General features: G+C 36.7%; 4 protein-coding genes and 2 pseudogenes across 4 annotated transcripts; 2 read left to right on the top strand and 4 right to left on the bottom strand.

Annotated features, from left to right (window-relative positions):
• Positions 1-5,963: 5,963 nt before the first annotated feature.
• Positions 5,964-8,335, top strand: LOC147936144 (uncharacterized; annotated as a pseudogene).
• Positions 8,336-10,417: 2,082 nt separating this feature from the next.
• Positions 10,418-15,758, bottom strand: LOC147936142 (uncharacterized). The gene is made up of 6 exons (XM_087468846.1): positions 15,533-15,758; positions 11,794-13,432; positions 11,568-11,702; positions 11,413-11,484; positions 11,187-11,321; positions 10,418-11,101 (listed from the first exon to the last, which is right to left on the bottom strand). Exons 3-6 carry the CDS (start codon positions 11,682-11,684, stop codon positions 11,015-11,017), a joined length of 411 nt encoding a protein of 136 aa, XP_087324972.1. The 5' UTR covers positions 11,685-11,702; positions 11,794-13,432; positions 15,533-15,758; the 3' UTR covers positions 10,418-11,014.
• On the bottom strand, positions 11,731-13,411 carry LOC147936143 (uncharacterized; annotated as a pseudogene).
• A 415-nt stretch (positions 15,759-16,173) lies between the features above and the next one.
• LOC104719074 (glycine-rich RNA-binding protein 2, mitochondrial) lies at positions 16,174-17,547 on the top strand. Its single transcript, XM_010436917.3, has 5 exons — positions 16,174-16,331; positions 16,561-16,685; positions 16,801-16,869; positions 16,973-17,079; positions 17,164-17,547. The coding sequence occupies exons 1-5, from the start codon at positions 16,183-16,185 to the stop codon at positions 17,344-17,346; spliced, it is 633 nt and encodes a 210-aa protein (XP_010435219.2). The 5' UTR covers positions 16,174-16,182; the 3' UTR covers positions 17,347-17,547.
• Positions 17,548-18,179: 632 nt separating this feature from the next.
• LOC104719071 (3'-5' exonuclease) lies at positions 18,180-20,887 on the bottom strand. Its single transcript, XM_087468845.1, has 6 exons — positions 20,488-20,887; positions 20,022-20,192; positions 19,208-19,338; positions 18,962-19,123; positions 18,652-18,762; positions 18,180-18,494 (listed from the first exon to the last, which is right to left on the bottom strand). Exons 1-6 carry the CDS (start codon positions 20,753-20,755, stop codon positions 18,459-18,461), a joined length of 879 nt encoding a protein of 292 aa, XP_087324971.1. The 5' UTR covers positions 20,756-20,887; the 3' UTR covers positions 18,180-18,458.
• On the bottom strand, positions 20,774-23,260 carry LOC104719072 (serine hydroxymethyltransferase 5). Its single transcript, XM_010436916.2, has 3 exons — positions 21,951-23,260; positions 21,295-21,685; positions 20,774-21,213 (listed from the first exon to the last, which is right to left on the bottom strand). The coding sequence occupies exons 1-3, from the start codon at positions 22,746-22,748 to the stop codon at positions 20,867-20,869; spliced, it is 1,536 nt and encodes a 511-aa protein (XP_010435218.2). The 5' UTR covers positions 22,749-23,260; the 3' UTR covers positions 20,774-20,866.
• Positions 23,261-25,617: the final 2,357 nt, after the last annotated feature.

Raw genomic sequence — 25,617 nt, 5'->3', positions numbered from 1 at the left:
AATAAGAGTGAAACTATTTTTATAAGAAACTAATAAATTATAAAATGTATATTGTCACTGTCTAATTAATTAGAAATTACCGCAATGAGTTGATCCCACCAGTCAGGGCTCATGTCAAGCTCTCCAAACTCATTGAATCCCACCCCTGTGACGTTCTTTGTGACACGTTTATAGATATCATATTGCTTTCTTAAATGCTCTAGCCGAGTTTTAATTTTTTTCTATTGCAAGTCCAAACCAAACCGTTTCAAAAATCCTGCTCGTATGTTCTGTCTTCCCATTTCACTAAAACATGTACCTCTCCAGTATCCTTTATCTTTCTCACCACTGGCTAACACTAGCATCTTATGACTCATTTCATGGGTCCACATAAATTTTGGCTAAACCAACCCAAAAATATAAATAATACATAAACTTCAACCACCACACAAACCAAAAAAAAATCAACATGTACGTAAAACATATATACTCATACCTTGCTTGTTGGTTGCACACGTTCTTCTTCATTCGACATGTTGAAACTATTTACAATATTATTATATGTTATATTTCTGGCTTTGACAAAAAATGTTGTGAGACGTTGCATTAAAAAACAAAAAGTTAATAATAGATGAGAAAAAATGAAAACCATCATCTTCAAGAAAAACAACAAGACATCTTCGTACCCTTTGCATTATATATGAATATACACAAGAAATTTGACTATAAGATTAAAAAAATGGAAGAGTTGCTTTTCAACTTACGAGGTTTGCTGAGGTTTGCTGCTGCAAACTTTTCTCTGATGCGTTTTCTTTAGGGTTAGGTCAAAAATATTATTGTGAATTTATAGTAAACTCTAGGTGATTAATGAGGGTAAAATTGTATTTTAATAACTTTAAAACCATTATGCTTGGGAAATGCTTCATTTAGGAGCATTGGGCTATAGAGCATTTAAAAGCCTTTTATGCTCCCTTTATGCTCCTTTTATGCTTTCTAAACAAAACATGATTGGCTTTCTAAAATCTATATGCTCACTTATATACACTACCAATCAAGGCCTAATTATAAGATAAATTATATATATACCGTAAAATTCAAAATTATAATATTGTTTACTTAATTTAATTTTTAGTTGCTATATTACAAGAAAAAGATTACTTTTTATATAAGATAAAAAATGATTGTGAAAATTATACAATTAGTTACTGTTTCTAAAAAACTGTAAATACTTACCTTTACATAAAGAAGAAGATTGTTGAAGTAAAAAAAAAATAGATCGTCTCATATTTTTTTCACTAATCAAATAATTTATTCAAAAGACTGCTATTGTAATATATATGATAGGAGTATGTAAGATTAAAGTGAAAAGACATATAATAGGTAATTTAATGTGGTCATAAAGACAATTTGTTGATAATAGTTAAGACTAAAGAGTATATATTAACAGTAAAATATATTTGTGTGTACAAATAAACTTTTATTGGTAATGTAGACAATAGATTTGTAAATGGATATACATGAGTGTATTATAGCAAAAACAAAATAAAACAACTATTTTCTATAACTAAAATTTTATCTCTTTACTTTTATACATTGTTTTTACTTACAAAAAGAATTAAATATATATTATTTTTTAAATTTAATTTAATTTTAATACTTTTGAACTCATCTACCACTATTTTCTTTAACTAAAAGTGTATCTATTTTTTTTTACTACAAACAATAAATTAAAAGGAATTTCCTAGGTTAGTTGTCCAAGCCAGAGGGAAAGGGTTTACAAAAGAAACTTTAGAGATAAGAGAATGCGAAGCACGGGCAAGACAATCCGCCTTTGAATTTATCGCATGCGGGATCCAAGAGATGGAGAGTAGTGGAAAAAACTCCAGCAAGTTAAACTCATCGAGCAAGTTGAAGAAGGATGGCCAATATTCAGGGGAATGCACCATAATGAGTAACTCATCACGTATCCGCTCCATGGCCCACAATAACGCTTCTAACTCTTAATGCAGGGGGGAGGGGCTCCGTCTTACACACTTGGCCCCCAACAACAAGGTTCGCTCCTCACCAACGCAACACCACCACCCCAATCATGAATGCTCATTGGTTGCTTTCCAATAATCATCAATTTGACAACAAAGTGAAGAAACCTGGACATTCGAGGACGGAGATGGAGCCGACATGACCACCGTAAAAGATAGCGCCTCTTTCCAGGCTAACTTATCGCCCAAAGCCTGAGAAATTATATCATTCGTCTCGATCTCTAAACCTTAAAAAAAAAATTATTTATGACCTTCCAGATTGCTCATAAAAATCACAGTAATTGAAGAAGTTGATCAGGATCACCCTGTTGAGAGACATCCTTCCAAAAAACAAAATCTAAATTTGAGTACACCGACTCATAAGAAAAACCCTCTGATGAGACCGGAGTTGGAGATAAATCCTAAATTTTTCACGAGTGAGAGCATTCAAAAAAAATGTGATTAGTAGTCTCAACCGCAGAATTACACCTTTTACACCAGATATTTACATTGAACACCTGGATGTATCTATTTACTTTTATAGATAATTTTTACTTACTTAAAATACTAACTTTATATTCTTTCTTAAATTTTATTTTATTTTAAAAATTCTAAATCAGTACATCGGGCAGGTAAATCTTCTTACCGTTTATGTAGAAAAGCAAATCTAAATCTTCTTACCGTTTTTAGGGATTTTCGTCACAGTTACTGTCTCGGTTTAACAACTGGTCATTTATCTTCTGTCAGTATTTTTAAACTGTTTTGTTAGTCACTTTCATAAATTAGAATGGTTGGTTGTTGAAATTCGCATTTAATGCAGTTTCTATTCAATTCTACAGCAAATTTGAATCATTGAAAATAGTAACAAAAAATTATGAGATCATAAATGCTGGAAGTATTTTTCTTGTATTAAACAAGAAACCCCTTGGAGAGCATAGCCAATTAGCCATTCAATTTTATTTGATTTTGTCTGAATGTACGGTAAAAGACTAGTTTTTGTTTGGTGAATGTCTCCATAATTCGAGCTAGCTATTCTAGAGTAATGTTAAAGCTTTGAAACTTTTATAATGTTTGTTCTATGATTTCGTATCCTGAATGAGAGTTAGTACTACGCTATAGGTTTAAGTGAAACATATGGTCGAAAACAAATACTTGAGTTGAACTTATATAATTAATTCAGAGAACATATGTAGTGTGACATATGTCTGATGTCTCTGCCAGCATTTTCTAGCAGTAGAGTCTATCCATTTATTTTCTTGACTGTTTTTTTTTTTATATTATTAGTTGATTCTCTTTAACTGTATGTTCGTGTCTATCAATAAAACTCTAAAAACTAGCCACCGGAAATTGATAAATTGATGAGAGTAAAATGTGTTTAAAGGAAGAATTATATTAATATACATTTTTTTATATAGAGATATGTCTGATGTCTCTGCCAACATTTTCTAGCAGTAGGGTCTATCCATTTATTTTCTTGACTGTTTTTTTTTCATATTATTAGTTGATTCTCTTTAACTGTATGTTCGTGTCTATTAATAAAACTCTAAAAACTAGCCACCGCAAATTGATAAATTGATGAGAGTAAAATGTGTTAAAAGGAAGAATTATATTAAAATACATTTTTTTATTTAGAGATGAGTTTTCTAAACTAAGATAAGAATAAATGTAAACTAAATATTATTTAGATATTTTTGATAATGTTAAATTTCCTAAACCAATATTAACATTTATCTAATATTTTTTAGAATAATATATTCATGACTTCCATTTTCGGGTTTATCATTTAGACCGTCGATCTCGGTCGATCTCCTGTTCACCATCTCCCAATACAAATGGAAAGCAAATCAATCTTAACACTTGGCATCAGCGTTTTGAAACAGATTTAACACTAAAAACAAAAACTAGAGAAAGTTATAAAGAATATACGACCAACCAAAAAGACAAGCAATTACCATCTCATATCTCATCGGAGACAAAAGTTAATGGATGCAGTTTTGAACTTTACGTCGACAAAACCTATGAATTTTGATTTGTACATATTAAACATCAGCAAGTTTGTCTAATATACACATATGCATTTGTCATTACATCGAGAGACTCCAGATTTAAATCGTCGGGCTTTTCAGCCAGACAGTCGTACATATGTTTAACGGAACAAAACAACCATTAATATGGAAATGTTTTAGTCATTCCGACGTTCGTTTGGTCTATTTCATTTAAGGAAAGAGAGAAAAAACTGTCTCAAGGAAAAAACACATGAAAGAAAAAATAAAAATATTCTTATAATACAAGAGATTCTCATATTATTTTCTAATTCATCTATAATCTAACATTCTTCGATAGCCTATCCATAACCAAAATGTTGTTAATTTTTTTTGGCAAACAAATAAAAATATGTTAAGGTGAATTTGCATAGTGAACCAATATGGGATAAGTTGTTAAGAATATAACATACTAAACGGAGAAATTAAGTGAATGACAACTGACCAGCCTGATATTACCATTTTAGGCCCATGTGTCTTACACGCGCTTTGAAGGTGGCATCGTGAGGGAAGACGTGGCAAGCCATTTGGGTAAGTTGCTTAGTGACCTAGCGTAAATGGAAATATGTCAAATCCGTAACATAACCAAGTTTAATATTTTCAGTTTGAGTTTTAAATCCCTTGATACACAGATACATTAATTTTGCCCATAAATAGTGTAGACACATGTCGATTTCCATCTCCACAAAATAATATAGACCTGTAAATGGTATGAGCGAGGGTAATAGTAGCTGGACAGTTGAGGCAGTTTACAGAGGAGTTAAGGTGAAAAGCTTCTTTTTAACCTTATACACTTATTGCATGTATTTAATAGCTATAGTAGGATTATGTTTCTATGTCAAGATCAGCCTGTTAGTACCTTTCCATTTAGATCTATCCTACTCCAAATCTTTACCAACATTTAATACTATTTTCTTATCCATCTTTAAGATCTATAGTGTTTCGATTTAAAACTGAGGATGCTTATAAAGTCACTAAAATATTTCTTTCCCTGTGAAAACTCCTGGTTTGTTTATAGTATCGTAGACTCATGTGGCTTGTCACCTTTGTGTGTAGATGTCAGTGAAAGACGAAATTTGTGTTGTTTTAGGGGAGTAGATACATGTAAACACTTTGCTCTGGAACTTCGAACCAGAAATTTCCCATGGGAACAAATTTGTGAGGCTCCGCGATGGCATGACGTACAAGCAGCTGGTTGCTAAGGTGAAAGAGAAGCTTTTCTTGCGTGCTCATGAAGTTGTCATAAAGATGTCTTACCAGTTCCCTGAGTGGTTTGAGCTGAATGAGAATGAGGGAAATGGATCAACGCCGCAGTATATAACCGACGATGAGGAAGTGGGTGTGTTTATCCGAATGAGGTGCTTCATAGAAGAGGTTAAACTTTGTGTAACCGTTGTCAACAAAACTCAAGCACAGTCGCCTACTCTAGCGAGTCCCGCAAGGCATTGGCTGCATTACGTATTTGCAAATGACGATGATGATTCAGACTCTGATTCTGAAGACATCTACTAGAATGAGTTTGCACTGGACGCTTCCCTGCGGCCCAAAACAGGAGTAATCGCACCCGAAGCCGCTGCTACAGAGGACATCGTAATGGCTTCTGTCCATGCAACTAGAGCGTATATTCATCAATGAAAGAGGAGATACCATCCGTCAAACGATGCCCACTTCTAGTCGCGGTGAAAAAGGAAAAGTTGTGGCAGACACGAATGGAGATGGAACAAGCAGCGATAGTGATGACAATGACTTTCATATTGTTCCATTTTCCCAACCAAACAACCTTATGCTAGTTGAATGTAACCAAGCCAAGCCATGAGCGGAAGATGTGGCCTCTCATGACGCGCAAAGGAGACCCCCATCTGTAGCTACTTCAACTGTCAGCACTAACGGTGGCGGTGATGAAATGGAAGCTAACTCTATAACAATGTGGGGGCGTGTTGAAGAATCGTTGCACACCATGTTATCTGACATGAGTAACGACCCTGCGTTGTTTTGCCGTGATGCACTACCTGTATTTAATGATGAAAAAGGTGAAGGTAATTTCCATTTACTTCTGCAATTCAGACACATTTGAAATCTTAATGTGGTATTGACGTAACATAGACTTTTTTAAGATCACAATGTTTAATGTATTTATTACTATCCAGGTGTTGAGACAACTTTGGAAGATATACAGTATGAAGGGGACAATCTTTTTGATGGAAGGGTATTCAAGAGTAAAGTTGACTGCAAGATAAAGCTGGTAGTCCACGCAATTAATAGGAAGTTCCATTTCAGGACTAGTCGTTCATGGTGTCGAAGTGCATTTCGAAAACCTGTCCCTAGCGTGTGTATGCAGTCAAAGTCAACTCTACTGAGCATTTTCAAGTTCGTAAGACAAATCAAAAGCATACGTGCACTGTCGACGAGAGGAGGAGCTATCATTGCTTGGCAACAACACAAATCATTGGGGTTATAATGCAACACCATTTTGTTGGTATCAAAAGAGGTCCCAATGCAGCTGCAGTTCGTAAGATCTTACATGATGAGTATCATATCAGTATCTCATACTGGAAAGCATGGCGTGCACGGGAGGTGGAAATGGAGATGTCCCTAGTTTCTATCTTTGGTAGTTACGCCCTACTCAGAGCCTATATTGGCCTCTTACAGCAAACCAACCCCGGCTCTCTATGCTTCACTAAGAATGTAGATGATCCCAATGGTGCTATGCGTTTAAAATATCAGTTCATAGCTTATGTAGCTTGTGTCAAGGGTTACCAATACATGAGGAAAGTTGTAGTGGTCGACGATATGTCAATGAAGGCGCGATATGGTGGTTGCCTCCTAACAGCTAGTTGCCAAGATGAGAATTTCCAAATATTTCCCCTCGCATTTGCTATTGTTGACAATGAAAAGGATGAAGCGTAGGAATGGTTATTTCGCCACCTCTCTGCATTTGTCCACGACACAACAGAACTGGTGTTCATTTCTGACTGACATGCAAGCATATATGCAGGCTTGCGAAAGGTAAAAGTTGTTCAAATTTTTGTTAAAAACCAATTCTTCTTGTTATATAGTCAACAACGATTGTGTCTGCCTTCTACTTGCAGGTTTATACTCAAGCACACCACTCTGCATGCACCGTTCATATGTCGTGAAATGTACATCACCTGTATAAGCGACAAACACTGGATGGTTTTATGTCTGCAGCAGGGAGGGCCTTTGTTGGTTATGACTTCAACAAGAAGTTCTTGGAAATTCAGTGTGTTAGTCCTGGTTGTGCAGCATATCTTGTCGATATTGGTAAGTCCAGAACTTTCCAAGGATCCATAATTAGCTTTTTACCCTTACCATTCATAACAACCTGAAATATTAACTCCTTCCATCACGATGGACAACAACATTGCAGAATCTTGGAACCAAGTCATCAAGGAAGCAAGGGAGTATCCACTCATATGCATGCTAGAATACATACGGACAACGGTGATGGAATGGTCTGTTGTCCGCAGGTCAAGAGCTGCACGTTCTGTTTCTATCATAGCTCCAAAGTGTCGTACAATTTTTGAAGAGAACTTTGAGACTGCTATGTCCATGGCGGTCAGGCCAATTAGCGACTTTGAGTTTCAAGTTCAGATAAGGACTGGTGAATGTTTCACAATAAACCTAGTTGAGGGAACTTGTTCTTGTAACGAGTTCCAGTGTCTGACCATCCCTTGTGCTCACGCTATCACTGCAGCGACACGCCTTGGTGTTTCAATTGACACTTTCATTGATGTTGCCTACTATGAAGAGACAATTAGGCATTCCTATGAAGAGAAGATCTATCCTATTCCATCAGTGGGTGGAAACTATTATGTAGGATCAACATCTGGCACTAGGAGTGACCTCAATCCACCATTTGCCCGGCGTCCACCTGGGCGACCCAAAAAAATCAGGATCTTATCTCGTGGGGAGTTCAAGGTAAGTTCTGAATATAGTAGTAAAAGATAAAACAAAATGAGTCCATTAATTTCCATTTTCCGAGTCTAATTTACTTGCATGTCTATTTGATAGCGACCTCAGCGTAAGTCTATAAGGAGATGTTCACGTAAAATGCCATCTAAAGTAATCCACTATAAAAATGGGGTGTGGAGTAGGTGTTCACGGGAATGTTTTTGGAATGGGCTAAATAATGGAAGGATCCAAGGTCAAAGAATGCATTGATGTACATATTAAATGCGTATGGGGTATAATTTTGACTCAAAATACCATTGTATATAGCTACATAGTTATATACCTTTGTATTTTGATGTATAGGTACCCCAAGTAATGTCTTAAGTAGTGTCTGGTATGAGGAAGGTGTATGTATTTAAGTCCTGCCCATGAACACCAAAGTTTGTTGTATGTCAAAAATCAATGGAAACCCCATAGTGGCTTTTTGTATTAAGTAATCTTCGAAATTGTTCTTAGGCTGACTTAGTTCATTAACCAGTGGCTGATTATCAAACAACGGAGCAGAGTACTTACAGTTGAACACCAAAGTGCATTGGCATTAATCAAAAGTTTCACACAGGTGCCTTTAAAATTACGATTACTCATATGTCACTAATTGAACAAAAATGCAATTAATAACTTAAGGGCATGGGGTTAGGGAACGTTTGCTCTAGGGTGGACATCTAAACAAAGCCTGGTAACACAAACACACGTTTAAGCATACTAAGGTTTCCATGTAATAAGAACTAAACCCAATTGCGAGTTTGATAGCTAAACGCTGATGTAACAAGTACGGCATACCAACCATGTGAACCAAACCCCAACAGCAGTATGTGACCTACATTACTTGTTTTCCATTGTGAAGCACTAAACCCTACACGATACTATATTTTCAACCCAAGCAGAGAGGTCGAGAAAGGCTTTAGAAGTGTTGGTCAGTAATCCTATATATAGTATCGTCTCCCAAACTATATAACAAATTTCTCTTACTCGTACAACGGTTCCCAGTGAATAAGAACTAAAACCGACTTCTTGGATATAGGTAAACCATATTTGACGAGTATGTGATTACCATTTGTACCACAACCAAGCAGTAGTGTGTCCCCTATGTAAATCATTGTACTTTGAGGGATACTAAACCCTACACGATACTATATTGTCAACCCAACCAGAGAGTACGTCAGGTTTAAGAATTGTTTGGTGGAATTTTATATTACAAAATTCTATTGACCATACAATGGTTTCCAGTGGGTAAAAACTAAACACTCCTTCTTGGATCTAGTTAAACAATGTTGTAACAAGTAGGTAATTTCCACTGTACCATAACCCTTGAGCAATATGTGACCTACACTAATTGTTGTACTTTGTGAGATAATAAAACCTACTTCATACAATTTTTTCAACCCATGGCAAGAAGGTTCCATAATATTTTAGAAGTGGTTGATATAACACCTTATATAGTATAGTACAACAACTAAATAATATATAATAAAATAAAACCAGATTAAAGAGTATGGAACAATCCAATTTGTACTTCATGTGGCAGCCAATGGTTATAAAACCCAACAAAGGCAAATACATTGAGTCAGAGGACAATGAATTAACGTTAAAGTACACAAAAATGTACCAATACCAGCAAGGGACAGAATATTTGAATACATACACTCTCATTGTGTAGTAGATGGAATAAAATTACTACAATGGTTATGATGTTGGCGTAAAAGTTTCATAGGCACCTATAGCATACTGTGTTGCGGCCGTTTTAACCTGCTCCTCATCAAGACTCCTATAGAAGGTGGCTAGGGAAGATACCACGTGAAGTTCAAGCAGAAGTAGTGATGCGATCCCAACAATAGCTGCAAGTGAACAAACTTACAAGTTTATATTGTATAAGTGCTAATAAGGTCGTAACTGAATGTAAAGAAGTGAAGAGTTTTAAATACCCCAGGAAGAACAATGGAAAGGAATGCTCAGCCTTAATATGGCCATCTGATCTAGTCTCACACGAGTAGCTTCAACATTCACCACATACTTGCAGATAAGATACGGTATCATGACCGCAATGTGTTCCAGATATTGACCGACCTGTTGGTCAGTTAAGCATGATCTGTTGCAATCCAGGACCATAACCTGCCAGGAATTAAAATCTATAACTAAACCAATCCAGTGTTGCTTTTCTATCTGCATTGGGTTGTATATGATATCCACTTCCTTCAGCCATTTAGGCTTGGTTGTATAAGGTTTCTTGGTTGAGTGTGACAAGACAAAGTGTACTTTGTTAGGTTCTCTAATGAATCGATTATACTGGCGGTATAACTCGGCCAGAAAGGAGGCAGGGACAAAATAAAAAAATTAATACGTTGTGAGGGCTCTTCATCTCGACGTGCTTGGATGAACTTAACCAACTAATCTGCTCTATGTTTAAAATGGTGCTTAAAAGTGAAACTTTGATTGGGTAATGCAATTAGTGAAATACAGTGTAGAGTCTGAACAATCAACTAACATACTGATTCATCGCGAAACACAGATGATTCATAAATCTTTAGGAAATCAGTGTTGTCCACGACCATCCCACATTTAAGTTCGTAGGATCTGTACAAGGTAAGCACGGTGTGATCAGCTATAAAATGATAAATGGTTCCAATGCCTTGACAAACTATTGTGTTATTGTGTAATGTCTAACATAGCCCTAATCATCGTGCGCAAAAAGCCATCAACAACCTTCGGATTTTTCGCAGATAATGCAGCGAACCCACCTACCAGCCTCATGGTCGATGGCTACTTGGCTCCCTGCAATGGCAAGGCATTGGGTGACTTATCCGATTCAGTTCCACGCTTCTTACGGCTTTTGTATACGATATCAGGTTTGTCATGTTTGATCATTGAGCGAGTCTTTGGAATATCGCACTCAGCATGGGTAACTTCTGCATTACCACAGATGTGCAAGCTCGTTCGAGTTGGTGTTTGTTTTATATGAGATGTGGCTTTACCCTTTATAGATGACCTCCTGTGAGAAACGCGAAATCAAACATCTGTTTCCTGTGTTAGGTCAACAATTGCAGGTGGCGAATTGTATTTCACTTCGGAATGAGCTTGAGTTGCGCTTGATCCCTATTAAATGGTCGTACCAGGTTATCACATTTATATGACAGAGAAACAGTATACAATTCAAGGCGTCTACAAAAACCAAACTTACCATTTCTCTCTCATGCGTAGAATCTTCTTTTGATAATTGTGTCAATCCAATAGAAAAACTTAGAGGATCCATATCCAAGATGTTGGCAACGTTACCAATTGTTGGTTTGTGGTTTGTCGAGTTATCTTTCACCTCCTGTCCAGAGTAAAGAGCATGACAACGAGATTTAGCAACTCAGAAAGAGTAGGAGGTTACAGTCTCCGTAATTACTATGAGGATCACATACCTGCGATTTGTCAACAGTGGCAGTCAGCCCATTTAAGTCAACTTTATAGCATGGTTTAGAGGTGTTTGTTCCCTACCACAAAAGGTCAACAAGTAACACATAGAACACAATAGGGTAACATAATCCAAATTATAGAATAACCAAAACATACTTACACTTCCGATTTCCAAAGTTTCTGCAGCCTCTGCTTGGGTCAATCCAATAGAAAACGATGGAGGATCCACATTGAAGATGCTAGACATATTAACAGTTGATTGGTTAGCGTGGCCCATATTCTCTTCTAGCGGCTGCTGATAGTATACAGGAATAACATGGATGTTAAAGGGAATTCCGTACTATCTTCATAACTCTAGTAAAAACCGTATTAAGCGAAACACCTACCTGCACTAGTCCTTCAGTATCTCCACTACGCTGAGTTCGTCCGGAGCTGGTATCTGTAGTCCCCTATTTTGGAACAGCAAATAGCGTAGGACATCACCATATAGTAATCTTAGGGTGTGTAAAAATTAGGATGGCAACAAACGGGAAGAAGCTTTTCCTTTCCATTTGGAACATTAGATGTAGACGCCTTTCCTACCATAGTTGTTGTGATCAGTGTGGCTATATTTTTCTCCAAACGAGTAATGCCATCATCAAAGTAAGCTTTCAGTTCTAACTTTGTGTTCTGCTGTATCCGAATAATACGCTCCTCCAATGCGTCGGCTGCATCTTTCTCTAGTTTAACCACATCCACGTTTTGACCTTCACTTGACCCAGAAACCTTGTTTGTGGTTTGTTCTGCAGCGTGATTCTGAACTCCAAAACTATAGTCGTTTTCGCCTTCGTCTACTTCTTCTGTTGGTGCTCCTTGAACTGGCTCTTCATATATATCATCAACATCTATCCCCCACACCAGCTATTGTGTTCAAATGGATGACCATCCGACAACAGTATCAATAAATTTGATACGTGTTCATCATCTTTCTCGTCGGAGAAAGACATGTCGCTAACAGCGTCAAGACAAGACAAATTCAGGAGTGATCGAACTCGCGTCTGAACAACAAAACCAGCTGCTGTTAATTACAGGTTAAAACGTTACCTAATAATAGATAGAAACGGTTTATATAGTCTTTACCTGTCCTGTTTGATCAACCACTCTCGCTGCCTGAACGTTGATAGAAAGGCTTTGTTCAATAACATTATGAACTATATCTTCAACCGAGAGAGAAGGGTCATTCATGTCAATACCGAATATAAATCCCTGAATGATATATGGACTCACACTGCTGTAACAAGAACCAACACATTTGAGAACCCTTGAATGACACATGTATCTTGTCCAAACTGTTTGACCGTTCTTGTCTTTGCACTCCTAACAGTTTTTAGGAAGGAGTCACGACCCCATGGATACTTCAGGAAGACATCTATATCCCCAACCATTTCCACATGTTCTGGACTAATATTCGTATACCCACACGTTGGGCATAATATGCCATCAACTATAAGCAGCAACACAAGTCTGAAACGGGTGTCAGCATCCCTGTATTTCTTCCCCAATAAGAGCTTCTGGAAAATCCATGAAACAGTTGGTTTAGGCTCCACTCCAAACAAGGATTTCCACATTGGTGATGTTGCATTGGATCCCTTCTTAACAGCTTTACCTCTACGCGTGTCCAATTTGAAACCAATCTTCTCACAATTCAACCCAGTCACAAGTGCGAAGTCATCAAGGGCGTACCTTATCAGTTTTCCCGCAAAGACCCACCACAACTCATACTTCTTCTTTGTCACTAGCTGTCTTGTCAAGAGGTAATGGACAAACATAACCGAGAAGGTGTGGTTGCCCATTAACATCAGATGGCCAAACTGTGAACTCGCCAACTGCTCCAGATGGTCATCATCTAGCGCCTTTTTGATGTTTTATATCCAACGCAAAATCAAAGTAGTTATTAACTCTATTTCTGCCTCAATGCTAACATCCTGCCAAGAACAACCGCTGAGGTTACCGACATTCGTCCATCACAAATACCTTTTGGTCAACCTGAATCACAAAGGCAAACACGAGTTTAGCTAGTACCCATTGATATGGTGTAGTGGTAACAGTTTTCATCTGACATGCATAAGAGGTCAGTTATGCAATTCTCCTAATATAAGTTTCTCTATCCTGGTTGTCTATTACTCATTCACTAAAGGCGGTGTAGCAAATAATCAAACTATAACCGGATAAATGAGCAGGTGACAATTGTTCTATGACTCATGCAATTCCGGCGTTGTAGCAAAATCGTAAGATGGACTAGACTATGAGGAGGTGATGGTATTAATGCAGGACGAAATACATAATCCCAGAGAACTATAATGGAGGACATTTGCTTTCAACTAGAGGATCGCAAATGCCGTTGAATAGCCGAATTGAGTCGATCTAAAGCCTTGATACGATCCACACCGCGAATCTTGTCCTCCACAATCTCCGGCGGTTCCAAGCAGAACAGCCGAAAAGTCCAGTTCGGTGTTTTCTGACCCAATCGCCGCCAATGGTTTATTCAGCGGTTGTCGTTTACTGTATCGCGGAGCGACGCAAGATGATATTCGATTAAAGGTAATACGTAAGCCCTTGCTTTAGGACTTTGTTGTTCGCCAGACGTCTTTTCGACTTCAATGGTGTATAGTTGAGAGAGAGATAGTAGGCAACTGTTGATCATGCAATAAGGCTAAAAAAGTAAATACTATACAAAATATACCGTGTATAACTTTTTAATGGTTATTGTAGTCAGCTGGTGAATTATAGTTTGATTTATGGGTATACAATGCAATTCCCCAATATGTTATTGCGGCGGGCCAACTATTGGGTCGGGCCGATTGTGGATTGGGTTGAGTATGTGCGGATCGGGCTCTGATACCATGTTAGAGTGTGGACTTCCAACTCAAAACCAATTAACAATGAGTGGAAATGTCCATATCTTATATATATATATATATATCACTTAAAATCTTACTCAATTTCTAATGTGGAATATTGTATTCCTATGGTAATGGATATCCTAATAATATTAAACATTTTCATATGTTTTGCTGCCATTTTAGAATTTAATTATTTGCATCTAAATCATCAGTTTCATTGTACAACATGAACTAGAGCTAGCTTTGATAATACTATTAGGAATTTAGGATCAGTTATGAGTTAGTACTAGTTGACATTTATAATAGCAACGACGCAAAATGGACCGTGAGAGAAACAGAACCGCAAATATCTTTAGACAAGTGTGAAATGAAAGACAAAACAATCTTAATAAAAAGCAAACTAAAACCAAAATAGTTACCAGACTAAATCAGCTATATAGTACTAGTACTCTCTAATAGAAACCCTATTTAGTTTTAAAACTTCTTTTTATTCGTCTGGCTTTCAGGTAGGCAAATGTTTGTTATTCAATTTGAAATGAGTATTTGAAATAAATCAGTAGATAATTTAGCAATAAATTACATAGAAACTGAAAAGGATGTAAACTGAGAAGATGCCACATGCATGAATTGGAATTGTTGGTTGAACATTATTCATAGCCGTGAAGGTTGATATATATTCAAGATATTAACATCAATAAGGACCACTTCACATGGTTGTTAAGAAGAACTTAGTTAAGGATATTATGAGGCAAGATTGAGACTGTTTTTTTTTTACATGAAACTAATGACTAACGATCCATTTTTTTTTTCAAAGTTTTTTTGTCAAAAAGTAGTTAGCAAAATGACAATAATTCATCAGATATTATAAAAACAATAATGATGTGACCACAAGCAATTATTAGACGATTTTAGTTGTTATATTATGCGTGATTCTTTTTTACTTTTCATTTAATTTTTGATGTGAACATTTTTTTTTTTTTTAGTAGATAGGGACACCAATTCCCTGTTATTTATTCAAAATTAAAGAAAATTACAAACGAACATTAGGCCGAATTGAAGTCTCATTCATATCTTCGACAAGCACTTAATTATAACTTTCCGGACATACATCTAAAAAATGAAAACCAAGAGGTACAGAAAACGCATAGCTCGCTAATCCATCAACAAGAAGATTAGCTTTCCTAGACACATGAGTAATCCAAACTAATCAGTTTTTTGAAATAAATTCATGGGACAAACGTACCAGGAAAACCAGTGGATGAGTGTTTGGAATTCCTACCATAGAAAATTTACAACCAAAGTCCACCTCCAACACCACCCTTCTCCATCCACGTTCCCAAGCTACAACCAATCCATAGTACACACCCACAATTCGGCCACCGGAGCAGTACATGAACCGATATCGAGGACGAACCCCATGTGAACATATAGAAATTCTAGTGCATACTATAGTTTTATTTTGTTTAGTCAACAGTACATAGTTCTATTAGTTCCGTATGTATACTATTACTTACGAGCGGGCCAAAGTTCATATATCCAAATATGACTTCTCTTCCATGGCCCATCAACGTTAATTATCCATTAACATACGGGTTTCCAAGCCCAATATAAAAAGTCTTTATTTTTTTGCAATAAAATCAGATTAAAAATAATAAAAAGCATTGACAAAAAGAATTAATAAAAAAAAAAAAAAAAACCAAAAATTGGATAAGTCCGAAACATAAATCTCCTACACCGAGTCCATCGTACACCCCAAACGCAGTATTGACTTTTAAACACACACTCTTCACTCTGCTACGTGTATGTGTATCTTACATTTGATACATCGGTACACAGTAATACAATATACACCAACACACAGTAGATTACGAGGAAATAAAAGAAAAGACTGAAATGAAAATGAGATATTTTTTTTTATATATAATAAAACTTCGTATATATAGCCCCTTAAACCCTACTCCTTGGCTTCATTCTTCTTCCCATTTCTTCTGCCTCTTTCTCAGATCACACAAAAACCCTAGTTTCAAGACTTCATTCACCAGGTACCTTTCTGCTCCATTTTCGATTTCCTGTGCTTTTTTCTGTTCCTGATCTGTAATCTTTCATTTGAGGATTCGTTCGTGTGAGTGAGTCTCGTGTAGATTTGTTGTTTGTTTCAGTTTTGCCTGTGAATTGAATCTCTAGATCTGTTGGTTCTCTTTATATGATGATGATGATTTAGTCTTAAACGGTTTAGGGTTTTTGTTGATCTGGTGTTTTGTGTGTTTATAGAATGTCTTTCTGCAACAAACTCGGTGGTCTATTGAGACAGACCATAACCCCCAGCGGAGGAAATGTTCCGGTTACATCTATGCTTGGATCTCTTCGGTTGATGTCTACCAAGCTTTTCGTCGGTGGTAAGATCTTTGTCTTCCCCTCTCTCTCTCTCTTTGTCGGTGAGATTTGAGAGTTGGTTCTTGGTCGGTTTCAAGAATTGGTTTTGTTTTGTACTGAGTTTCAAAATTGCTTAAGGTCTGTCATGGGGAACTGATGACCAGTCCTTGAGGGATGCTTTTGCTCACTTCGGTGAAGTAGTTGACGGTATTGTATTCTACTCTCTCTTTAGCTGGTTTTGTTCTAGTTTTGTGATTGCTCTGGAGATGAACAAATGTGTTCTGTTTTTGTTTGTTTCCCTATTTTGCAGCTAAAGTCATCGTAGATAGAGAGACGGGAAGATCGAGGGGTTTTGGATTTGTCAACTTCAGTGATGAGACTGCCGCATCTGCTGCCATTTCAGAGATGGACGGAAAGGTTTGTATTTGGAATCCTCGGTTTAGTGTTAACTGTTTCTGTTTTAATGCTGACAGCTAGTTCTATTTGTTTTTGTAATTTCAGGATCTGAATGGTCGTAACATCCGAGTGAACCAGGCTAACGATAGACCAAGTGCTCCCCGTGCATATGGTGGCGGTGGTGGTTTTGGAGGTGGCGGTGGTAGCTACGGAGGTGGTGGCGGCAGCTACGGAGGTGGAGGTGGCAGCAGCTTCGGAGGAGGTGGTGGTGATGGTGGTGTTTACTAAACAGAGGAGTTGCTGCTTGTGAAGACGAAGAGTTAAAATGGTTCTGTTTAGTTGGTTTCTTCAATCGAATCTTGTGTTAGTATAAAACCTGAATGGGATTTGCTAAAAAAAAAAACTCATTTTCTGTTTTCGTTGAATATTTTATTGCCCCCATTAGGTGCATTTTAATATGGCCTTCCCCCCTCACTTGAGGTTTAGATTCTTCTACCTACCAATGCCTTTTCGTAGCTCTGATTGATCCAATTTTTCACCCTTTGTTTTGTGATTTGGCTCTAAGGTCTCGTTTTAAGTAAAGGTTTTATCAGAGGTTAAGCATCGTCCGTGATGGAAACACCCTTTTTTGTGAGTTACTCAGTAATAATTATGAGTCAAGGAGACAGTTTAAAGCAATCCTTTCTATTTTTGAATCTACTCTTGTAGCCAAGTCATAGCTTAGCTGCTGCTTAGGCAGCCAACTGTGTACACATCTGAGAACTCATAGAATCAGCCCTAGTTATCACGAGCGTTGATAGCTCACCTAATCTGATATGTGACACGAGTTAAAATCTTCTTTAATATAGCTACAAAATTATATTGGCTTTGATTTTTTCACGAGTGGTGAATGGTGATCAACGGCCGTAGATTGAAAGTTATGTTAAACATAGTCATGCGCCTCCATTCAGAAGTCAAAAAACCTTATGGTGCTTTCATGTGTTTGCAGTGTTAGTTTTTGGTTTTCTTATTTCGTTTTCTGGTTGTGATCCTACCCTTCCCTTTCGAGGGTTCGTTTGAATCTTATCTATATATCAAGGTGTTGTGCTTTGTGTTTTTGAGAACTTATTACAAGTCTGAGATGGGTTTTATCAAATCATTGGAGAACTATTAGATTCTGTTCATCTCGGGGATTACAAAAGCTGTATTTTGGGGCTTCAGATCGTTACAAGTGTACCGATAGGTACATCAATCTAAGAAGAGCTTACAATTAGTATCCGGCTGATTAATCGTACCAGGACCTTATCAATAAGTAGTATTGTATCTTATATCAACCATAAATTAAAAATCCTTTTTAAATATTAAATGTATCATAACATTTGATGCTCACTCTTGGGGTTATAGGAAAATCTTTGAGCTTCCTAGCCATTGACAGCATCAGGAAGGTCCTTTAGAACCTAAGTAGATATAACAATGCTCTCCATTAGCTTCTTACTCACCAAAGACAAGCTCGGGGTTTTGACAAGTATAATAGTATTATAATTGGAACAATGTGAGACTCTTGCTTCAAGGTCGTTCGTTGAGCATGAAAAGATGGTTTTTCTTTGATGTTACCTGGTAAAGATGCCATGAAGCATAAGCATCTGTTGCTGCGTATTGTAACTGCTGCTTTGATAGAGGATAAATCTCCCAGTTCCCAAGCCTGATTCTGTTTGGCTTCAGGAGCTGCAAAGTAACAGTTAAGCTTTTAAAGCGAAATAAAACCAAGATTCTCAGAGGTGGTTCTAAGCAGAAGAACTTTGAAACAGCAGAGAGAAGAGTGTTGTTTTGATAGTTTTAGAGAGAGAGCAGAAAAGGACAGGTCCAGTTCTCACTATTGTTCTCCAGCTTTAGAAATCAACACAGCGAGGTGGATTTCACATACCTCTTTACAAACAAGTGTCTCTGTTAGTGAGGCAAGGGCCCATTTTTTTGAATCTCCACCAATTTTTCGGTTGGCTAAATCTGAAAGATCCTCAACATCTTTGATGGAGACTCCATAGTCATGGAAAAGCTTCACAGAGTCACCGTCGATCCCAATACCTACCTATATGTGATACAGGACTATGTTAAAATTGAGCATATATGGCTAACAACAATAACTTTGATCACTTGAGAAAAATTAACAAACCTTGACAAGTGTTGAATCCTCAATAAGATGTTGGAGACTTTGTGGGATACCAGAATGGACAATGTGCATAACATCACAATAATTATTATCAACACATATCTGGACAGTTGCAACCTTCCCAGGGAGAACACCTGAACAAAGTCATATTATCACAAAATATCATTAGTCAGATCAAGAGAACTTCTTTCAGGATAATGCATATATTGGCAAACATCAAAGAGTTCATGATTATGTCTTACTGAATTGAGGTGAGTTGAAACATCCGTGGTTGAGTTTTCGAAGTAAAATAATCTATTGAATTGTCGACCAAAAGATTAATGCATGGTTTGGTTTGAGTTAGGATACACTCTCCAAAACACAAACCGGAAAAAAGAGCAAACTCCACATAGAGAAGGAGTTTTAACTTTAATGCAGGACCACACATATCCAGTTTACAACTTCACAAGAAATTATCAAACAGCTATCATTACAAAGTAGTAGAACAATGTAGCATATGAAAAGCTTGCAGCAACGAGATTTGAGACAACACAAAACTGCACAAGTGAGACATCTACACTTTCTTCTCAACATTTAACAAGGAGACCAACAACCATAAGCTCTTTCTGATCTAAAGAAAAGAGAACGTATCATAGAGATTTAAGAAGAGGAAATAGAAAAAGACAACATATGCATCCAAAGAGACAATTAAAATGCACCATCAGATGCACCCGATTGCACATTTCATAAAATGCAAACAGATGAACTAATAGCAGCAACCGAGAGAAGTAAGTAGGTTGCCTACGGACTCAAGACACAAAACGTAAAAGAAGCGTACCTTTTCTAAAACTAGGTCTCCATTCAATATCTAAGCCAACGATAGCTTTCCCAGATTCATCTCTCTTGGTATCAAGAACCTTAAGAAGCTGCATTGCTCGCCTATCAACCTCACTAGCAGTCTTACTATACAAAATCCTACCACCAAACCTCATCGCTGGAAAATTCCTACCTGCAATTAACAAAAAAAACATCAAATAATCAAAGGATAAGTTGCTTTGCCACATAACATCCTCACTTCAAACAACAAACACTGTTATTAAGGAATAAATCCTAATTATATAGATTAGGGTACGATTACGAACAGGTTTGTACATTAAGACGGTGACAATTGAAAAAAAGAAAAAAAAACAAGAACGTGGGAAAAAAATGTGAGAGACAACAAATGAATCGAGATCAACAGCGAGCCCAGAAATGTCAAAGCAAAAGAGACGTTAAAAGATCTGTAGGGAGAGAGCGATGAAGACCTCGGCAACGAGAGAGGGGAAATCGTTCATGAGCTGTAGGAGAAGTGATGGAACGAGGCAATTCGCGGCGGATTTGATTATTATTATTATTAGGGATTTGATGATGTGGAACCTCGTGCCCATGGCCGGAGCTCGTAGCCCCAACGGTTGGAGTAGCGGAGGAAGAAGAAGAAGAGTGAAAGAGCTTATAGGAAGCTTCGATTGCGTCGATAGCCAGAAGCTGCTCCTCTGTAAAATCGTCGTCGTCGTCCCAATTTTTCCAAGACATTTTTTTATGAACAAAAAATTAAAGATAAAATAAAACTGCTTTATTATTATTGTTTGCTTCTAAAACATACAAAAGCACATTGACTGATAAAGAGACTGAGAGAGAGATCCTCTAATCGTACTTAGTCGTATCAGAGATGACAAATCCAGGCATTTCAAAAGAGTAAGTGAACTTTTCGACATCATCCTTTAGCTCATCCATCTCCTTGTTGTTCACCAAACCCTTGTTAAAGTCTTCCGTCAGCTCACCGTACTGATTCTGGATCTCCAACGTGAGTGTCACGGCACGGCTCAAGAACTCTCCTATCTTCTCAAAGTCTTTCTCCATCAATCCTCTTGAGGTCATCGCGGGTGTACCAATTCTTACACCTCCGGGAGCAAGAAAACTAGTGTCTCCAAATACTGCATTCCTGTTCATTGTTATGTAGCACAAATCGCAGAGCTTCTCAAGCTTGTCACCTAAAGCAGAAGCAGAGTCATATCTAACATCAGAGACAGTTCGGTATATAACAAATTAAAGGTGGATTTTTTCTCACTTACCGGTTAATCCAAGAGGGCGAAGATCCCAGAGAATGAGGTGGTTGTCAGTTCCACCGGTTACAATACAGTATCCCTTGCCCATTAGGTAGTTTGCAAGGCATGCAGCATTGGCTTTCACCTGTTTTGCATAAACCTTGAAGCTAGGAGCCATGGCCTGCTTTAACGCAACAGCTAGAGCACCGATCTTGTTATTGTGAGGACCACTTTGAAGCGCAGGGAATACAGCAAAGTTGATTTTTTCCTCAAGGTCAAAAACAGCACCCTCGGGTTGCCCATTCTTGGCTGGTTTTGGACCCTTCCTGTAGAAGATCATACCGGCCCTTGGACCTCTTAAGCTCTTGTGGGTTGAGGTTGTCACAATGTCACAGTACTCAAACGGGTCTGTGGCTTCCTGTGAACATAATAAACAGAGTTCACACCGCACCACTTGAGAGACATCAAAAGTAAGATCAAAAGATTTTAACAATGTGATATGATTTGTTCTCCGAGACAAGCTCAATCAAAATGCTACACAAAACCAGATCTAACATAAATGCAAGTTATTAATATGTTTAGATTATAGCAAAAGATGTTTGATGCTCAAAGATATTTTAGTTTTTTATCAAAAGTTTATAAAATACTAAGTCGGGCCACTATGCTAGTATATTAATTTATACCTGAGCAGCAACAAGGGCACTGTTGTGAGCCATGTCGCAGAGCAAAAAAGCCCCAACCTCGTCCGCGACAGCCCTGAATCTCGCGTAATCCCATTCTCTAGGGTAAGAAGTACCTCCACAGATGATTAACTTAGGCCTAAAATCCATAGCCTTCTCCTCAAGCTTGTCGTAATCAATGTAACCAGTGGTGGAATCAACCTTGTACGGAAGGTTTTCGAAGTAGATTGATGTCGCCGAGATGTTCTTACCACCAGATGTATAGTAACCATGAGTCAAATGACCACCTGAAGGCAGATCAAGCCCCATCATACGATCATGAGGCTGAAGCAAAGCCGTGTAGGCTGCGAAATTGGCAGGGGAACCAGAGTAAGGCTGAACGTTAACGCCCCATTTCTCTGGATCACAATGGAAGGCCTGGAGAGCACGTGAGCGGCAGAGACTCTCGATCTCATCGATGAACTCGGTACCTCCGTAGTAACGATTACCAGGCAGACCTTCCGAGTATTTATTTGTGAGCGGACTTCCGAGAGCTTCCATGACGGCCAAGGAAGTGAAATTCTCGGCTGCAATGAGTTCGATTCCTCGATATTGCCGGCGTTTCTCCTTCTCGATTAGGCCGTGGATCTCCGGATCGACGGAGTCAAGATGCGTGTTTCCCCAAGAAGAGACTGCTTCCATATCTGACATTGGAGGGATAGAGACTTTTTGGCGGGTATTTACATGATAAGATATGTGTCGTGCAAGCAAAACTAAGCATTTGACATTTTTTGGGTGATTTTGTAGAATCAAGTATGACATTTTGGTTGCTTTAGAATCAAGTAATTCCAAGTCAAGTCTGTCTTATAAAGAGGGAAAAAGACATTATCCATTTTTGTAATCCAATGTGCATTTCACCAAGGAAACTAATTTAATTTTGCCATGACAACTAATATTGATGACAAGTTTAATATATAAAGACTTATTAGATAACGCAAGCAAACAATGTCTTTAATTATGATTGACTAAGATAAATATCAACAGGCTCATTTGTTTATGATTGACCATGTGCAATTATATAAAGACCTTACTTCTTCTGTATAAGCCTCCAATTGCACTTGTATATTCTAGAATTCAAAAGTAAGATTAAGAAACTCAAGTAAAGAATATCTCTCTTTATTGCTTTAGAAAATCTCTCAAAAATTAAAGCTCCTAAACTCTTAATCTCTCTAAGTTATGCAACAAGTTTGCACCTCCTTATATAGAGAACACCTTGACTAAAACCTAAACACATTAGAAAATATATTTAGATAACTCCTAAACATATGTACAGTAAAACCTCTATAAATTAATACTCTATAAATTAATAAACACTATAAATTAATAAATTTTGCTGATCCCAAGTCGGGCCAGTGTAAAAATTAACAATATTCGATAAGATAATAAGATAATAATTTTTTCGAAATCTCCTTATAAAATATGGTCCCAATAATATCATAAATTAATAATTATGTAAATTTATATATATATATATATATATACTGATATAATAGTGTATGTTTCTCCTAAAGCTCAATTCTATAGAACAATTGTAATGTTGTATTTTCAACCTATAATGATATCTCTAAAATATTTTATAATATGTCATACAAATAATTAAATTTAAAGTTTTAATTTTTAGATATGCATCATTTACAATTTGATAATTTGACAGATTATTAAAATAGGAGAATTGATATTATTATTCATAGATTTGAATTTATGTGTCTCATGTGTATAAGTCAATTTGTCTATAATATTTGTAATTTATTGTAAATAGTGCTTTCTAAATATTACAAGTTCAATTCCTAAACCATAAAATTTATAACATCCGAAAGTTTAATCTTATTTTGCTATAGTTGTTCCAATTCATAATTTTTTAAAAAATAAACAATTAAAAATATATCTATAAATTAATAATTATTAATTTACACTATAAAATAATAATTATTAATTTATAGATAAATTAATATCACTATAAATTAATAAAATGTCTTAGTCCCAATATTATTAATTTATAGAGGTTTTACTGTATCTCTAGATAACCCCTAAAGATATTGGTCCTTATCTCTTTATTAAACCATAACTTGTTTGGCTTATTACTCAAGCCATGTCAAGCTTATCCAACATTCACCTCCTTAAGCTTGAAATTGATCTTTGACAAATCATGAACTCCAACAAGGTCCCTCATCTCCTTGAACTTGATTCTTACTAGAGCCTTAGTATGTTTGACATTTTTTGGGTGATTTTGTAGACTTAAGTATGGCATTTTGGTTGCTTTAGAATCAAGTAATTCCAAGTCAAGTCTGTCTTTTAAAGAGAGAAAAATTCATTATCCATTTTTGTACTCCAATGTGCAGTTCACCAAGGAAACTAATTTAATTTTGCCATGACAACTAATATTGTTGACAAGTTTGTTCTTAATTATAATTTTTGCAAGACATATAAAGACTTAGATAAAACAATGACTCATATTTTTATGATTGTCCATGTGCAATAATTATAAAAGACCATACTTGTACTGTATATCTATAAAGACTCCAATTCCACTTATACATAACTTCAAGCAATGAAGCAAACGTTACTCATTTTTAAGATTGACCATGTGCAATAATAATAGATAGCGTCTTGTATTCCATTTTCCCCCATACTTCATAAGCAAATCTACCATGAAAATATTTACGGTAATACGGTATTAGTTGAGACGTTTCCCTCATACAGAGTTGCATGTTTTAATTACAGGGCATAATATGTATACTATTTTTGTATCATTGACAATACTTTAACTATATTTGCTACATCACGCTACTATTTTTGTATGATTGTCTTCTTTGAAAAGTTGACTATGTAATAGAGACATCATATGTGTGTTCAGAAGTCAGAACCACGTCTATGGGACTTGTGCAACCTCCTTTGATTGGTTCTTAAATTTATTTTTAATTCTATTCATTGATTTTTAAAAACGAGTGAGATCAGAAAAAGTATATTAATAACGGTTCTTATTTCACTCTACCTTTCTCTATGTTAGGATTCACGTTACGTGGCTCACAAGGATTATGGCGGGAGTTATGATTTAAAATTTGCTTAACCCAGGTACTGAACGTTTTTTATATTGATGTCTGCTTCAGATATCTCTTGGAATACTATATATCCCTTATAAGCAATGCACAGCATCAGATGTAGCTTCTTAGTCACCAAAGACAAGCTTTGTGCAGCCAGACGCCAGTTCCACGTAAAAAGTGGGGTTTGTTTGTATTATTACCAGATAAAGATGCCATGAAGCATTATTATCGGCTGCTTACTGCATATTGTAACGGCTTATTTAACAGAGGTTGTAATAGAATGATCAATCCAGTTGGACCAGTTGTCACTATTGTACTTCCTATAGACTCATTTCTCAGTTCATATAAGAACTGGTTCATGATCGATCGTTCACTCTTCTACTTAGTCTTTAATTATGTAATAACAAATTGTATGATTTCATCCTAACAGTGACAGCTTACGTAGCGGCTGGCGCCACAGCTCATACGCCTGTCTTTATCAAAGAGAATTTGCGACAATCGTCAAAGATTAACCTCCACCACTGTTTTGAGTAGTGAAAAGAAACTGCATTTGCATTTTTGAATAGTCAAACGAAATCTTTCTCCACAAA

Source organism: Camelina sativa, chromosome 10 (genome assembly GCF_030686135.1).
Source record: "Camelina sativa cultivar CO46 ecotype springtype chromosome 10, ASM3068613v1".
NCBI classification, from domain to species: domain Eukaryota; kingdom Viridiplantae; phylum Streptophyta; class Magnoliopsida; order Brassicales; family Brassicaceae; genus Camelina; species Camelina sativa.
The sequence above is the reverse complement of the archived record's forward strand: the minus strand, read 5'-3'. Positions and strand labels throughout refer to the sequence as shown.

Coding starts and splice junctions, on each gene's coding strand:
- LOC104719072 (XM_010436916.2), bottom strand. CDS start 22,748: ATGTCATACTTGATTCTACAAAATCACCCAAAAAATGTCAAATGCTTA. Junction 21,686..21,950: donor GTGCCCTTGTTGCTGCTCAG/GTATAAATTAAT, acceptor TTATGTTCACAG/GAAGCCACAGACCCGTTTGA. Junction 21,214..21,294: donor TCGCCCTCTTGGATTAACCG/GTAAGTGAGAAA, acceptor CTTCTGCTTTAG/GTGACAAGCTTGAGAAGCTC.
- LOC104719074 (XM_010436917.3), top strand. CDS start 16,183: ATGAAAATGAGATATTTTTTTTTATATATAATAAAACTTCGTATATAT. Junction 16,332..16,560: donor TTCAAGACTTCATTCACCAG/GTACCTTTCTGC, acceptor GTGTGTTTATAG/AATGTCTTTCTGCAACAAAC. Junction 17,080..17,163: donor TTTCAGAGATGGACGGAAAG/GTTTGTATTTGG, acceptor TTGTAATTTCAG/GATCTGAATGGTCGTAACAT.
- LOC147936142 (XM_087468846.1), bottom strand. CDS start 11,684: ATGGGCCACGCTAACCAATCAACTGTTAATATGTCTAGCATCTTCAAT. Junction 11,485..11,567: donor AAACTTTGGAAATCGGAAGT/GTAAGTATGTTT, acceptor CTTTTGTGGTAG/GGAACAAACACCTCTAAACC. Junction 11,322..11,412: donor CCACTGTTGACAAATCGCAG/GTATGTGATCCT, acceptor TACTCTGGACAG/GAGGTGAAAGATAACTCGAC.
- LOC104719071 (XM_087468845.1), bottom strand. CDS start 20,755: ATGTCTTGGAAAAATTGGGACGACGACGACGATTTTACAGAGGAGCAG. Junction 20,193..20,487: donor TCCCCTCTCTCGTTGCCGAG/GTCTTCATCGCT, acceptor TGTTAATTGCAG/GTAGGAATTTTCCAGCGATG. Junction 18,763..18,961: donor AGACACTTGTTTGTAAAGAG/GTATGTGAAATC, acceptor GTTACTTTGCAG/CTCCTGAAGCCAAACAGAAT.